Below are 18,187 nucleotides of genomic sequence, written 5' to 3' on the forward strand. Positions count from 1 at the left end.
ATCAATCCATTAAAACATGATCAAATTCATTCCTCAAACCACCCAAGATGAATCGCCAAACATCATGATCAACATCAACAAAAATCTAACAAGCATAATCACACCATACATAATCACAACCAATTCAACACACCAAGATAAATAAAAAGAGAACGGGTTAAGAAAATGGACTTTGATAGCACTTGTTTCCGTTAATAATAAAGAAACCCGAGATCGAAATACTCGAACGGAGAACCTCAACGGTGAATCCCAACTCAGTAACCCGAGATCCTCCGACGGACAGATTCGGGAATCAAACAAACACCTCAAAACAAACGACTCCGGCTTGGTATTGAAAACCAACAACGAAATCCGAACCCAATTCTCGACAGAAGAACTAAGAAACCCCGATAGACTAAACTCAGGTGAGTCAACAGTAACCAACCCGATGAGAACAAGATGAATTCCGTTGAAGTCTTGGCGTTTTCCGATCAAGACTGCCTATAAGTCACCGGAAATGCAGAAATCTCAGAGTTTTAGGACGGTACCGAATAGACGATGAATTATAAACTAATTCCGGCAGAAAATTCACCGGAAAAACTCGAGAAATACAACCAGATCTCGCCGGCCTCTCTCTATTTTCGCCGGATCAGCGTCAACCACGGCGATTTCACTGTTCGTCTCCGCTGAGTGCGTGTGTGCAGTTTTTTAGCGATTTGGGTGTATGTCTGTGTATTCGTGTACCTACGTGTGCCTATGAACGATGGTGAAGGTGAGTGCCTTCTGGTTTTGTGCGTGAGTGGTGAGGTCAATGAAGAAGATGATCTATTTCTCTTTTTTTAGTGTTGTGCCTCTATTCCTCTTTTTAGAAGATGAAAAAAAAAATGGTGTATATCAGTTGGGTTCCCTTTTTTGTGTGTTGCTGTGTGGGACACGGGAGTGGGGTGAGGGGTGGGGGTAGGGGTAGGGGTAGGGGTAGGGTAGGTGAGGGTATGGGTATGGGTATGGGGTGGTGATGTGTGAGGTGTCCACTTTTAATTGAAGAGGTTGTTAGAATAGGATTAAAACAATGTAAAATTTTGTTAAGGGTTGTTATTTTTGTCATTTTATGAAGTGATAATCACGTGGATGAGGGTGTGTGGTAATGTGAGATAAAAATGAATAAGAGACAAAATTAAGTGTCTACAATGCTCATAAACCATATGATAAATGTTGAATTTTGGCATGCTATATATTTTCCTCCTATCAAATTAGGGTAGGAGTACATAAAAAGATGATTGATTAGCCAAAGTTCGTCTAATATCAAATTAGGGTAGGAGTACATAAAAAGATGATTGATTAGCCAAAGTTCGTCTAATTCGAAGTTTTGAACATAAAGAAACAAAAGAATATTAAACTTTTGGATAAGAAATATTATCATATCAGAGTATACACGAAATAGTATTTCGACAATTATCAAACCTTGCTCCCATAAAAAAGACAATTAAAAGAAATACCATCACGACAGTTGATGCGGTATCAATTGAACTTCACTCTTATATCAACGATGGTGGATCTTTTTCCAAAGGTGATTTTTTCTCTCTGAAAAACTATTTCCAACTCTGCAAACATTGAAAAATTGTTCAATTACACCAAGACGAGTGCCCTGTTAGCTGTTACATTCATTATTTTTTTTTAGTACAAGGAAAAGCTAAATAAGTTTCTTAATATCGTTCTTATACTACCTGACTTTACTATAAGAGAATATTTCATATACTTGAGTGCGCCTTTCAATATTTGTAAATCTGTCTGTTGCACGTTTATGGCCTTCATTCGCCAGAAAATTTCGACATTTGCTTGCCTCTTAATTATTAGGTTCGATGCTATAATTACCCTAATCAATTTGTATAAATAATTTACGGAGTATTATGTTTGACATGGTAATTTTATGATTAACTTTAATCTAATTCAATGTTAGTGTTGAGAATCATAGCCCATAAATCCACTTATGTGGGGTAGAAAATATGAAGTCATAAAACATAGATAATGTTTAAGATAATTACATTTGCAACTAATGTTTAGAAACTCGTGTCCCACGCCTTCCTTGCTTTGTCGTGGTTCATGAGCGGTGATCAGGATTCTCGGATGCGATAGACGCAGTGGGCATGAGATCTTCATCGGCTCCTATCTGCCCTGTACGATGCTCCTATCGGTCCCAGTCGTGCACTTCCATATAGGCCGGACTCATGCGATATCTGCGTCAATGAGGATTGAGGAATGCTAACTGGTTGATCCTGCCAGTAGTCATATGTTTGTCTGAAAGATTAAGCCATGCATTTGTAAGTATGAACAAATTCAGACTGTGAAACTGCGAATGACTCATTAAATCAGTTATAGTTTGTTTGATGGTATCTACTATTCGTATAACCGTAGTAATTCCAGAGCTAACACGTGCAACAAAACTCGAATTCTCGAAGGGATGCATCTATTGGATAAAAGGTCGACGCGGGCTTAGCCCATTGCTGCGATGATTCATGATAACTCGACGATTGCACGACCATCATGCCGGCAATGCATCATTCAAATGTCCTATCAACTTTCGATGGTAGGATAGTGACCTACCATGATGGTGATGGAGTTTGATTTCGGAGAAAGAGCCTTAGAAACGACTGTCATATTTAAGGAAAAGGCAACAGACGTTCAAATTATCTAATCATTTATATATTTAGGTGCTCATATAAAAATCTCAAGGCTAATAATACAATAATAAAATTTCTAATTTTGGGGGAAAGAATAGGGGAGAAGCTCTCTAATTTCGAGACTCATATATGATTGTAACTATCTATAAAAGTAAACGAGATTCACATACAATTTCTTAAAAATTTGTATTTATATACAAAACAAATTTCAGGGCTTATATGCAAATTCTAAAGCAAAAAATTGTATACTTGTAAACAATCACTAATTTGCATATTTAACTATTTTACTACAGCTACATCATGTAATTAATCAAATAAAATTTCATTTATTGTCTAAATATCAGCTATTTCTCAATTTTTGCCATCTGGAAAACCACATTCGAATCTTGGGTACAGTCCATGTGACCCGAATCTGTTGGAACTCATTCCATCCGAGCTCTCTCTCTTCTCTCATCCATAAACCCTACCAAAATCCCAGCCGAAACTGTTTTCAATCAACCAAGAAGGATGCGAAATCATCAGCGATGGCTTCTCCTTCTTCTCCGTCACCATTCTCTATCTCCCCCTCACATTTCCCGGAACCTCAGCAATCGACCTCCTTTTCAGGTAAATCGATCTGTCACTTCTTCAGCTATCTACTCACGCGCATCTCACATACTCTCTTATCAACGATCTACCTTTCGTAATTTCTCCACATCTGAATTAGCCGTCGAGCACAAAGATTCTGATCAAATCCCTATTTTAAATGCTATTTTCTCTAAACCAAATCGGACTAATGACGAAATTAAGCTTGATTTAGAGTCTAATAATGTGATTATCACACATGATTTGGTTATTGGGGGTTTAAGGAGCTTTAATACTGCTCCTGATTCGGCGCGTAGGTTTTTCAACTGGGTTACGGAGAATGAGAGTGAGAGGTTGAGTTCAAAGGTGTATAATTACATGTTGGGGATATTAGGGTCTAATGGATTAGTTAAGGAGTTTTGGGGTATGGTTGATGTTATGAGAGGTAAAGGGTATGGAGTGTCGAGGGGTACGTTTAATCGGGTTATTGAGAGATTTGAGAAGGAGGAGATGAGTAGCGATGTGAAGAAGCTGAAAGAGTTGTATGGTTCTAATGAGTTGGTTGCGAATTCGAGCAAGGAAGCTTGTTCTAGGGTTTGCAAATTGATTCGTGGAAATGTATGGGGAGATGATGTGGAAAAGCAGCTGCGAGAGTTGAAAATCGAGTTTACTAGTGAATTGATTAGTATGGTTTTGGAGAAGCTTGAATATGAAATTAATAAGGCTTTGATATTCTTTAGGTGGATTGAAGAGAGTGGTGTGTTTAAACACAACGAGCAGACATTTAATGCTCTCGCGAGGGTATTGGGTAGGGAAGAGTTAAGTGAGAAGTTTTGGAAGTTGGTTGATGAAATGAGAACTGCAGGGTTCGAAATGGAAAGAGAAACGTATATTAGGGTTCTGGAAAACTTCGTTAAGAGAAAAATGATTAAGGATGCGGTGGACTTGTATGAGTATGCTATGGTCGGCGTAAACAAGCCATCCTCGCACGACTGCACTTTGCTATTGAAGAAAATAGCTGTTAGCAAGGAGCTTGATTTGGACTTGTTCAAAAAAGTTTTAAGGGTCTTCACAGAAAGTGGCAATTCATTAACTGGTGCTAACCTCGATGCCGTTCTCAAGTCTTTGACGAGTGTTGATAGATTTGGTGAATGCAATAAGATATTGAAAGCAATGGGGGATGCTGGTTTCACACCTAGTCCTAATCAGCAGAACAAAATTGCTTTTAATTTGGGTAGTAGTGGGAAGGATAAGGAATCAAATGAGTTTATGAATTACGTAGAATCAACGGTTTCTACTGCAAAGTCTGAAACATGGACATCCTTAATTGAAGGATACCGTGAAGCTGGTGATCTGGCTAAAGCCTCAGATGCATTTGAAATGATGGTGGAAAAGGAAGGGCCGTCCCATGCTGGGTATGCTTTAGAGCTTTTAGTGTCCTTGTACTGCCGCAAGAGAAGAGCGATTCATGCATTCGAGCTTGTCGAGAAGATGGTCTATCAGAAAGAACTACCTGTGTGGCATACCACATATAAGTTGTTGATCGGAAAATTATTGGCTCAACGAGGTTTCGGGGAAGGTCTGCATGTTCTACATTTCATGTTAATTCAAGGTTATCCACCTTTTCTGGATCCCTTCATCAAATACCTTTCCAAGACTGGAAGTGCTGACGATGCACTTGCATTTACGTCAGCAATGACTCCGAAGAAACATCCATCAACTTCTGTATATCTCAATTTGTTTGAAGCATACTTTAAAGCAGGAAGGCGGAGTGAAGCGCAGGACTTCCTTGCAATATGCCCCAAGTACATTAGGAACCACGCAGATGTTTTGAATCTTTTCTGTTCCATGAAACCCCAGAAAGCAACTGACACTATTCGTGTGACTGCATAGGTTCAGATGGATACATCCTCTAGTTTTTTTGTGTCGCAAGGTGTTTGGATAATATTTTCTTATTTAAGTTTGTAACCTGTCTATGCTTTCTTTAAAATGTTGGGATTTAGTTCCCTTAGAAACCGTTTTCCAGCAATAGTTCACTTGGTGAAATTAATTGACACAAATAAGACATAATTGCATTGGACTCATCAAAGTTATTGGTGAGCACTTCATCTTGTTACTTCATTAAAGTTAGCTGTGAACGCTTCATCTAGACTCCACTGAGTTGTTCATTTGGTGGTTTTCTCATTAAGCTTGAGAAAAAAGGAATCTGTAATTTGTCCAGAATGATGGATCCATCGTAGAGATTGTCTTAATTCTGGCTTTACTAGATTATGTAAACAACCATGGAGAGTTCAGCCTTCCTTCAACTCCTATTCATGTTCTTAAAGCTAAATGTCAGTTAAATTTAATTTAGTTGGCACAATCAGGCCTCTGTATCTAGCTGTGAGCAATTTTTGGATTTTATCTGCTCTTTAGCTGTAGTGTAAACTGCTGTAACTTGTATATGATCAGATGCTGTCTTTTACTTTCTAACTTTTTGTTATGCATATACTTGATGCTTTTAAGAATCCAATTACCTCATCAAAAGAACCTTGGAGGTTTTCAGGTTGACAAGGATTTGCTATGTCTATTGAATCCAATGCTGCTTCTTCATTTCTTGCATCTCTTGTTACTCGTTGAACACTGCAATTGCTATGTAACTTATTTGTGCTATATTTACTCTAATTTTGGCTGGGCCTAGAGTGTTATGATTCATATAAAAATTTATGTTCCTTCATGGAAATATCTATGGGTCCTTGAAGTGGGATATGATAAAGATCTTAGCTGTTTTCTGCTATTTCCCTGCCCCAAAATGAGAAAAAAAGTTGCTTGAAGCTGATTTTTAGTGGCTTTGGAAATGGGTTTGCTGGGCTTGGTCTTATGCTTCTCATTTTTCATTGGGAAAATTTCACAAATAGCAACTACAAAGCCTTAATTGTAACTTTTATAGCAATAGTTTCAAAATTACAAAAAATAACAATATGTATTTTGTATTTCAGTAAACTATTTCTATTTAAATACATATACAATGAGAGATTTCCTTCCAAAGTTAATGCTAATATGTTTGAGTTAAATAAGGGAAAAAATTGTTCCTTAATTTATGACACATTTAATTTTACAGATTCCTTTACCTTATAAAACTCTTTTTTTTTACCACAACCATTATATTACAACTACTAATTAAACTTCAAAAAACGTTCTCCATAATCAGCAACTCAAATCAAATTCAAAATACTGATTCAAATTCAAAAATGTTTTCCTTCATGTTATTCTTTTTGCTGATCAACTAAAATTTTGAAGAAAATATTGAAAATACAACGGTTCAATTACAGGTATTGATCAACTAACTCTATTCTATTTGTGGTTTTCATAAAATTAAAGTGCAAAATTGTTGAAAAACTTGTAACAAACTGTCGCGGGATTCAAAAATTTGAGACCTTATACGAATTTTATCAGTTCTCATAAAAAATGATTTAAGCGATTTTTTTTTTCAATTTCAAATTTGTTCTTGTTGTTATGTTATTTGAAAGTTGAGATGCACTTTTTATACGTTAAATTTGAATTTTAGTTTAGGATAACCAATGTTCGACTAAAATTTTTTTCGTTTGAATTCGTTTTGCAATTTTGTATATACGAATTAGTTGTATATAGTACGTATTTGAGAATTAAACAAACTTGATTCTGTTTGTGTTTTTCATAAAATAAAATTGCAAAAATTACTGAAAAACTTATAACAAAATTACATAACAGTCGTGAAATTTAAAAATCTGAGATCGTATATGAATTTTATCAGTCCTCAAAACAAATAATTTGATTGGAATTTCTTTTTTAAAATTCGAAGTTACCTGTGTTGTTATGTAATGTGAAAATTGAGTTACAATTGTTATACATTAAATTTGAATTTTAGTCGATGATAACTAGTATTTGAATAAAAGATTTCTTTTCGTTGGAATTCATTTTGCAGTTTTGCATATACGAATTAGTTGTTGTATATAGTACGTATTTGATATTTAATTTTATTTTTACTGTTTTTTTGTGTTCTGGAGATTGACAATGGGAAACATACTTGTTCTTGTTAAACACTCTTGTAGATGGATATATAAACAATATTATGAAGATTAAATATGTTTTCAGCTATATGTATTTATAATATACATATTCAGTACGTTTATGTGTTCACTGGCAGTTTCATATGTTTCCAGCTGTATGTATTTATAATATACATATTCAGTATTTTATGTGTAAAAATCATGTATTCTTATATGTATTTTTTCAATATGCAGGACATATATTTTCATTGGCATATGATGTACTAGATTCCGAAAATGATGCATCTTGGACTTGGTTCTTTGAGAATCTGAAGGAAGCATATGGTGAAAGAAAATATATGTGCGTCGTTTCCGATCGTAATGCAAGCATCATAGAAGTTGTTGCTGAGGTGTACAATAATGTACCACATTATGCATGTATGTGGCATCTATGGGGTAATGTTAAAAAAAATCAGAAAGTTACATGACGCATTGTTCATGATAAATCAAGAAGAGATATGTTCGCAAAGAAAAATAAAAATTATTGTATTTCATGTGTGTTTAAAGGTTACAATAGGCGTTTATGTGAGAAATACAACAAATGATAAGTTGGATGATATTTTTAGTCAAAATACAATTGCTGAATTTTTTCATTGAGAATTATGTCATTCTAAGTTTTGAACTTGTTAATTTGTTATAGTTCAAATGTTGCAATTATGTTATAGAGTTTGATTAATTTAATTTTATATATATATATATATATATTATATATATATATATATATAAACGTATTTCGAAAAAAAATATTTGCATTAGACATAAATACAAATGCAAACTGAAATTAACATATGTATTAATCATAAATATGTATTTTTCAAAATTACAAATGCATATCAGGAAAAATATACTTTCAGACTTGTGAAAAATAAGTATGTGTTGTTAAAAATACATATGTGCACTGGAATGAATATGTATATTATCCATAATATGTATATGGACTTCTGCATAAGAATACAATAACTATGTATAGTTCAAAAATATATGTGCAAATCTGTAAAAATACATATGTGTATATAATCATAGCTGAAAAATACATATGCATTAGAAATAAATTGAAGGAAAGGTGTCTTTTAAGTCTTGAATGAAGGATTGGTGACATTGACCAACAAATAGGGTCAAACATCATTAGGAAACTTGATTAAGTTAATTGTGGACTTGATTAATATTTTCAAAACTTTCTAATCTTTTTAAAAATACAAATCAACCCAACCCACACCCCTCTTCAATTCTAATCAACCATTCTATCTCTCCAGCTTTTCCCAACCAATAGTTCTGCAAAATTTCTCCCTTCAACCTCCGGCGACAAATAGTCCGGCGAGTTCCTTTTTGACTTTCAACCATCAATCGACGTGAATACTTCTCCGGCGACAACAACTTTGAGTTCTTCGTCCTCTCATTTTCTTTTTCACAGGTAAAAAATTATGAAGAAACAGATGAACTTGAGCCAACTACTCTTCTGGTATTGAAATGTGGACTGAATAAAACCTTAATTTATGGTATTTCTGCATTTCTTCTTCTCGTTGTCGTACTGTTGATTCAAATTTGTTGGTGATTTTTGGTCACAGTTGATGTTCTTAGTGTGTATGTGTGTGTGTGTGATATGTTGGTGTTGTTGGGTTGATTTGTTGTTTGTCTTGGTAGAAATGGTAGTGCAACAGTTGAAACATCTGATGTAATAGATGAAACATATGATGCAACAGATGAAAATCTGATGCAACAGATTAAAAATCTGATGCAACTATGAAAATCTGATGCAACAGGTGAACAATCTAATAGGTCATTCATCTGTTGCGACAAACGACTCTTCTGTTTGGAAGAAATCTAAACAATATTGATCCAACAGATAACTGATTAGTAATCTATTTTTGTTCCTTCCAACGGTTTACTCTTCATTTTAAAATCTGATGCAACAGATTAAAAATTTGATGCAACTATGAAAATCTGATGCAACAGGTGAACAATCTAGCAGATCATTTATCTATTGCAACAGACGACTCTTCTGTTTGGAAGAAATCTAAACAATATTGATCCAACAGATAACTGATTAGTGATCTATTTTTATTCTTTCCAATGATTTACTCTTTATTTTACAACAGATTAGGACTTTTTTTATTCTTTTCAATGATTTACTCATACAGGTCGGTTATCTGTTGCAACAGATAACATACTGGTGCAACAGATTAGTGATCCATTTTTATTCTTTCCAACGATTTACTCATCCGTTGCAACAGATCGGTTATATGTTGTAACAAATAAAATACCTGGTGCAACAGATTAGTGATCTGTTTTTATTATTTCCAATGGATTAATCATCCATTGCAACGATTCAGTTATGTGTTGCATCAGATAAAATACCAAGTGCAACAGATAGTGTTGTTTTTATGGTTCCCACGTATTACTCATCCGTTGCAACAGGTCGATAATATGTTGCAACAGATAACATACCTGGTGCAACAGATTAGTTTTTTGTTGGAACTGTTATATTACTGTTATGCATTAATCAATTATAATCTATGTTATGTTCCTATTAATTTAAGATAACATGGCTCCCAAAATAAAAGAAATTGAATCAAGTCCAAGTAAAGGAACAAATGCAGCACTCAGCTACATCCACCACTCTATGAGCTTGCCTTACAAGCGTTATCTCAATCAGGAGCAGAAAATAATGAACACGGGGAGGAGGAATCTTTCAAAAAAGATGATCCAAATGCTAATAGCTCTTCCGTCAAAGAGTTGGTCAAAACCTTTAGCATTGATCGTTACCCTATGAGAATGCAGTGCGATGGTGCCACAAATTTAACGGGTGATCTCGTGGTTAAGTTAGTCATGGGAAAATCTTTTGAAGCATTCAGAAAAATACTTCGAGAACAAAAATTGGATTCTTATTTCAGGGAAAGCTGCTTTGGGAAATATCTTGATTTGCCGAAGGACACCAATGCTCGTTTCCAGATAAAAATGGTATATGATCTTCTTAAGCGCAGGTTTATGTATGAAAACAAAGATAAGATGGATGAGGTGTGGATAAATTACTGTGGCATGCCTGTTTGTTTTGGTTGGGAGGAGTTTACCATAGTTACCAGACTAAAATGTTATCCTCCTTCTCCTTCTCAAGTTATACCTACTCTGACCCAAAAAAAAGCACCCCACACACCCAAAAAGGAAAAGGCAAGTCGAGTGATCGTGATGACCTGGTGTCTATTGTTGGTCCAAGCTTCAAAAACAAAAATCTGATTGAAGCGTTGAAAGGTAAAGGACTTTCAAAGAAGCACAAGCAATCATTGTGCTTGGTTTGGTTTGTGCATAATGTTCTTTAGGCGAGAGACGTTAACAACAATATAAACCTCGGTTTAATAAATCTCTCCAAGGATCTTAAGGCATTTAACAGCTATCCTTGGGGTTATGAAAGCTTCAAAATGACTGTAGAATATTTGTTGACTCCGTTAATGCCAAAAGCAGTCATCATGGTATATATTTCTTTTATCATGATATGATTCATCATTTTTTTATTCAATAATGATTTTAATTTATTGGCGTTATGTTATAGGCTTGGGCATTTGAAGTCATTCCTTATTTGAGACAACAAGTGAACTACCAGGAAGAAGTTTCCTGTCCAGGAATTCTGAGATGGTTGTAGGCCAAAACCGATAAAAATGCAAAATTTCTTGATCTTTTCAATCCCCTAAGGAAGCAGTAAGTCCAATTCTAATCAAGTTTTTGTTTTAATTAATGATTAAATGATTTCATCGTCATTCTTAATATATGTACCAATTTATTTTAGATTGTCCATCTTTGGCTTGTTCTGACCAATCGAGAGTTGAAGATGGCATTTTTTTCTTACTTTACGGTCTGTGCAAACTTTATCGGACCCTAAGGTCGTTGATGGAATAAAAATGGAATTGTTTGGAGCAACAACCATCACAAGAAAAATAATTTTGGAGGTTGGGGATAATGATGCTCCTCTTACAGTTTTTGAAACAACAAGCCATTATGATTATGATCATAATGGTTGTACAGATTTTTCTCCAGATTTTTCCGCATCTAGCGAATGTTCTTCATGCATATGTCAAGACTGCAAGGTGAAACATTATAGAGTAATTAATGTTATTAATGCACTAACTGCTTTTGTAAAGGAAATGACATCTAAGGGGGTGTCATTCCATCAAAGAGGATTTCATATCCAGACACTCCAGTAGAGATCAAGGCGGCTAAGAGGAGAAGGAAAGACACTTCTAAGGCATCATCAATCATAAGAAAAGCAAGATTACAATCCCTCTATCTTTATCTTGCACCGATGTTCAGTGTGCAAGGGCCACAGAAGAGCAGCATGAGCTGAAGAAGGTGAATGTACATCATCTGTTCCAAAAAACAAACAAGCACATATCTATTTTAACAGATGATACATCTGCTGAAAATTATCAAACAGATGTATACATCTGTTGCGACTGTTGTCTAACCTGTTGCATCAGATTTGTTATCTGTTTGAACAGATAAGTCTTATATTGCAACAGATGGGTCATCTATTCGAAATTATCATACTGTTCTGATTTACCTGTTTGAATTTGTCCCAATAGATAATCCATCTAATGCAACATAAGAATCATCTGTTGCAACAGATGGAAAATCTGTTGTATATCTCTACTTAGCATTGACAATTCTGGCTTTCCAGGTAGATGTCACAGCTACTGCCGAAGAGCATAATATGACAGTTGATAATCCATCAACTGCTTCCAAAGATGAAGAAAAAGTGGAGCCTATCAGTTTGGGAGAATGGAAGAATCACCCATTTGAAGGGTTCAACATCTCGGACTAGGCTCCAAAAAAACTAATATAGTTGATCAACGACTATTCAGAATGGATTACCGATGGGCTGTTAAAGCATCATGCCAGCAGGTACATAAATTAATTTTATGGATATTGGTTTATACAATTATTGTTGTAAGAACCTGACATTAACACATATAAATCATCATGTAGAAAATAAAATGACGAGTGCTACAAAGTGAACGAATCGAGTCTTGGTTTTGATATGTTTGACTTTATTGTTGCACATCCCGAAATGAAGAATTGGTTCTATTTGATGTCACAGTCCTAAACTTGCTGGAATAATGAGGTTTAAAGGCCATACATATTACTATTAATTAATACTTTATTTAATTACATCTTTGTATTGATTTTTTGGTCACATAATCCGAAATGTTTGATAATATGTGCAGCACATCGATGTCATTTTTTACTACCTCCGAAAGAAGGCCAAGTTGCAAACACAAGAACAATACAGATATACAACAGGCAATTGTTTGTACAAAGTTTATATCAATAATGCCTACAATAGGTATTGTCAACAGCAGTCGGAAGTTTCCCAAAACGAGGAATGCTTAATCAACATCATCAAAGGTTTTAGCATTCTAGTTGGCTTACCTTGGCATTTGGTCGACGAAGTGTACATCCCAATTAATTGTGGTGATGAATTCCATTGGGTGTTGGCTGTCGTCGTTCTAAAAGAGAGGCGCATCCAAGTTTATGATTCGATGTCGCGAGGGAGACGTTCTGGGCCGTCGTCTATGATACAAAGTTGGCCAAAATATTGCCTACTTACCGTGATATGAGTGGCTTTTTTGATCAAAAGGTTCGTACTGATTGGTCGACGATTGAAGCATACCAGGATAAAATAGCTAATCCATTTGATGTACAATATGTTGAGGAAATTGCTCAACAAACCATTTGTAGCCTGTAAGTTTAAGTGTCGTGATTTAGTTTCATTTCACAAATTTCACAACGCTTGCATGAACTGTAAGATATGGATTATCTATTTTTTTATAACGCAGGGATTGCAGTTCTTTTGTTGCCGCCTATGCCGAGTATTTTGGCGATGGATTACAAGTATCAAATGATGGACTTGATGCTGGATTACTCCGTAAAGATATGCTGCTCTTTTATGGAAATATGGAGAAGCGAAAGCTCAGAAGCCGTACGCAACAGACATTAAAGATCCACGATGACCAAAGCCGAATTCCATAGCACTGGATGAAGAACAACTTGTCTATATTGATTAGATCTTTATAGCTCGAGTCCGTCAATTTAATAACCTATCCTCCTTGGTTTAACATGTTGATTTATTTGTAGAGTAGATTGTTTGTACTCATAATAATTTTTTTTACATTTTATTTATTTGTTGAGTTATTTTATTTCATGTAATTTCCGAAGGCTTCGATTTATTTTATTCTGTCTATGAATATAATTAATTCTGAGTTTTGAACATGTTAATTGAAATGGAGTACTAGATTCAAATATTGCAACAGATAATACATCTGCTGCAACAGACGACATATCTTATCAGATAGATTTAGACATATGTTGCAACATGAGATGCAACACGTAGGTCATTTGCTAGAAATTATATAACAGGTCTTCCTACTTTTTTTATTTGCTCCAACAGATTACCGATCAGTTGCAACAGATAAGTTATATGTTGCAACAGATCATAAATCTATTGCGACAGATAGATGGGGAACATCTGCATAATGCAACAGATGACCAACCTATTCCAACAGATAATCAATCTCTCACAACAGGTACTATATCTGTTACGATAGATATAAAATCTGTTGCATTATAAAAATTCAACTTTGCCAGACATAAAAATTACTGCCCCTATATGTATAGTGAATTGGCTTGGAATGAAAATTTATTATCGTCTTCGTCTCTGTCTTTGTACATGTTCTTTTTTATATATGGGCTCCAACATTTAGTTAGTACCCCATATGCCCAGACCCATTGCATCTTTCCCACAATGGTGTCGCACACACCGGTCATTTGTGTGCCGGTCAGCAAACACTCTATGTATGCAAGCGAGTACGGCCGGTATGCTGCACCAGTTGTATTTTTTGGAATGCTACTGTTGATCTGGAGCTTGTACCTCTGAACCTATGGTGTAACATAAGAGAAATCACCATAGCGCAAATGCATCAGTACGTCTGAATGTACTGAGTATACGAGTGAGGTAGGCTAAATGCAAAGGGTTATATGCATGAACAATACTAACTAATATGAACGTGAGAATACATACATGCATAAACAACTATAATTAAACTCATGATGATGCTGACTATTGAGTCAGAATGATGATGACATGACTTTACTATTACTGAGGTACTTAATAAATTATTGACTATTTCTGACAGTTCAAATTATGAAGAACTAGTTTGAATGACTGTGTCTAACAGTCCTAAAACTGAATACTGGTAATGTGACCTATGACAACTGATATAGTTGATATAACTGTAATGATCAAACTAATCGATATAATCGATACTAAGCGACTATTTTTGACAGTCTAAGTTCTGATGGAACTATTTGAGTTTCGTTCTACTTGGAGTAACTAAATCTGAGATCAGTCCTATCTAGCAGGTGATCATGAGTATACTGATAATAAGGATGATTTGACTTAGTTTGAGATCAGTCTTATCTAGCAGGTGATCTTTAAATCTAATGATTCTGATACTGATTAATCATAGTTAAGATCAGTCCTAGCAAATGGGTGATCTTGAAGTCTATTTACAATGGTAAGCATTGACTGTATCTAACAGTACTGAATCTGTACTACTAAGCTGAGTTGATTGTGTGTGACAGTCCTGAATCTGTAACTGAAACTGTGGGATGTATTCATCTAACCGACATGCCCTAGACTAAGATGACTGAGGTCCAATCTCTGCCCTGACTGGAAAGGTGTCAGTACCGCACCACCAGTACAGACATCTGCTATGGAGTCAGTCCTAATCTAGAGGTTGACTCCTGGGATCAGTTTTATACATATAAATGTGCTAACGGGTGACCCCTGGGTATGTCAGTCCTATCTAATGGGTGACATATCATACGTACGCTGGCAACGTAGTTCTGGAACTTAGGAATTGCTTTTAGGGATCTATAGGCTCACTCGGTGTTGAATCCTACTCCCATCAGAAAGACACTGAACTGAATAACTGGGTTGAACTAAATAACTTAACTGAACTGATTTGCTGAACTAATACTAGTGGTATTGTTTAGCGGAGCTAAACTGAGTTTACTGAATTCCGAAGACTAATAAAATGTACTAAGTTCTGGGGACTGATTGAGAGTACTGAAGTAACTGAGATTGATTGTGAATACTGAAGTTATAGACTGAGTACTAAGATCACTGAGATTACTGAACTACTGAGACTACTTAGATTTCTGAGTTTTTTTGAGTCACATGGCTGACTGAATTATATAGATCATGTCTTAAGTGGGAGTATCGTGATAGCATGACATGGCTCTAGGCACACAGTTATATTTTTTGGGTACAAGTACCCCTAGGACTCAATGGAAGGAAACTGACACACATGACTGACTTGATCGTAAGAGTAGAGTCCATAATCCACAATATCATAAATAAGGGATTTCATATTAAGCATGGTTCTCAACAATTTATTTCATGGAAGGGAATTTCATACAACATGTATATACTTGCATAGCTTTCAACATCATGCTCATTACATATTACAACCACAATCCATAATATCATAACTTGGGGAATTTCATGAAGTACATGGATATTCTACATCTTCTACATGAGTGGATTTTGCAAGTAAGCATAGCATAATTCCATAAGACTAGTTCATGAGTAATCCAACAGTGTTCACAAGACACATTATCAACATGGATGACATTGAATCATAGAGGCCTATCATGAATCCTTCACTTAGTCACAATTTAGCTATAATGCATGATTTCTAGTCTCTTAGGTATTTTATCAAACACCTTACATGCACAGCTTAGGCATAGGTGTAAATCATACAATTACTCATCATAAATAATCAAACTTACATGTTTTCAACTCATATGATGTCATAGATTCATAATAACACATAAAGATTCTACATTGGCATCATTCCACACATAAACATGATCAACAATCCTTTCATAACATGAAAACCATAATATATAGTTTTAGAAAAGGGTTCTTGAACTTCATGGACGAAAGAAGTTCATGAATGAACACACGCATACCTTAGAGAGGAAACCTTAATGATCTGCTGGAGAGTTCTTGGATTGGGAAACTTAATTCTTGATTATCTTGAAAAAAGGCTTGAATCTTGCGTTTGAGAGGTGAGTTTGATGGAAACCCTAATCTTGTGGTTGAGAGTGTAAGAGAGGGTTTTTAAGATACTTAACTAAAGAAAAATGAGAAAAATTATGCCTCTTTAGGGTTATAAGTCGTGGAAGGTGAAGGAAAAGATCAAAAATACCCTTATGAAATAATTTCTCAGATGCTGAAAAATCATTGCTGACGACCTTTGTGATAGGGCGTCACAATTATGATAAGCTATCATGAATGTAGTCACTTAGGAGCTGGTTTCTGCCTAAGGCTGACGACCTTCGTGATAGGGCATCACAAATGTGATAAGCTATCACAAATGTCGTCACTTAGGAGCTGGTTTCTACCTAAGGCTGATGACCTTCGTGATAGGGCATCACAAATGTGATAAGCTATCACGAATGTCGTCACACTGTTTCCAGCCTTACAAGCTGGAGTAAAATAGGCATAACTCTTTGCTCCGATATCGGATTTAGGCAAAATTGGTATCGTTGGAAAGATAATTAAAAGAAATTTCATTTGATATATAGTAAACCATTCAGTTTATTATATATAATGAGTTATGGTCTATTGAAGTTGACTCAAGTTTTGACGCTCACTAAAACTTGAACGATAGGAAAGCTTTCAACTTGTACTTGAGTTAGGGGACCTCTATGATCTAAATTAATGCTTAAATAGATTCCCACACTACATAATTGATTAACACACTAAATTTATATAGGATTTGAGGCTTTTGAAACATCTACACATATGAATGACAGATTTTTATTCTAGTCCAAAATGTAGGGTATTACAATATCTCCCCCTTGGGAACATTCATCCTTGAATGATGACTGCTTGTAAGGGGGGAAAAGATAAAATGATGCATATATAGCATGAATGACTAATCATGATTTCATGGCGAACATGACTGAAACCTGAGCATATCATACTGTACATGTATATCTGATGCTTGGATAGCTGATTTATGAATGTAGGACTGAGTGTTACGTTAAACTGAGTTTCTCTAACTGAAAATGCATATCTGATGCATAACTAATAAGCTGAATCCATGCATATCTGATGCATGATTATATGACTGACATGATACATGAATGCATGACTGAAAGTACTGATAAGCTGACCACGCATATCTGATGCGTGAATACATGAATGAACTGACTCACAAACATGCGACTGAAATGCAATGGTAAAGGAACTAAGATTGAACTGAAACATGAGAACATGACTGATTCTGCTACGTGACATATGGACTGAACATCATAAACTGAATTGAATCTCTGAATACTTGACTTACAACTGAGGTCTAACTTGAAGGTCAACTTATGAGTACCCTCTATTCTAGACTGAATTTATTATGCAAGGAGAAATTGAAGGATCTAAGGCATGAGAGCGTTAAGAGAAAGTGGGGTATCTCCCTCTTGGGATGCTATGTCCCTCTAAGAACGCTTACCTTATGGAGATACTGGGTGATGCACAGGGCATCTACAAACTAGATTATAACTAAACTTTGGGAGTCTGAAACTAATGCATGAGATAAACTAAACTTGCAACTACTAGAAGGTTCTACCTTGAAATAGTTACATTCTCTGAGATTTTGGATAGCATGAATAGATGCAAGGATGAGAAAACAAGCTATACAAATCTTAATGCTCACTAGAACGACATGAATACTGAAAGAAGGGAAACTGTTCCTAAAATATCTTATTGCCTCCTGCACATAGGTGTGGTGCACAACACACGCATGTACAAAACTCTACTAGATGCGGCTTTCAGACTTCCTAGGA

General features: G+C 35.4%; 1 protein-coding gene across 1 annotated transcript; it reads left to right on the forward strand.

Moving 5' to 3' along the window:
* Positions 1-2,880: 2,880 nt before the first annotated feature.
* LOC107860378 (pentatricopeptide repeat-containing protein At3g02490, mitochondrial) lies at positions 2,881-5,337 on the forward strand. Its single transcript, XM_016705718.2, has one exon. It carries the CDS (start codon positions 3,165-3,167, stop codon positions 5,112-5,114), a length of 1,950 nt encoding a protein of 649 aa, XP_016561204.1. The 5' UTR covers positions 2,881-3,164; the 3' UTR covers positions 5,115-5,337.
* Positions 5,338-18,187: the final 12,850 nt, after the last annotated feature.

The sequence above is a fragment of the Capsicum annuum genome, chromosome 2 (assembly GCF_002878395.1).
Source record: "Capsicum annuum cultivar UCD-10X-F1 chromosome 2, UCD10Xv1.1, whole genome shotgun sequence".
Lineage (NCBI taxonomy): Eukaryota > Viridiplantae > Streptophyta > Magnoliopsida > Solanales > Solanaceae > Capsicum > Capsicum annuum.

What these genes read in the sequence shown, in the direction of transcription:
- LOC107860378 (XM_016705718.2), top strand. Translation starts at nt 3,165, where the DNA reads ATGCGAAATCATCAGCGATGGCTTCTCCTTCTTCTCCGTCACCATTCT.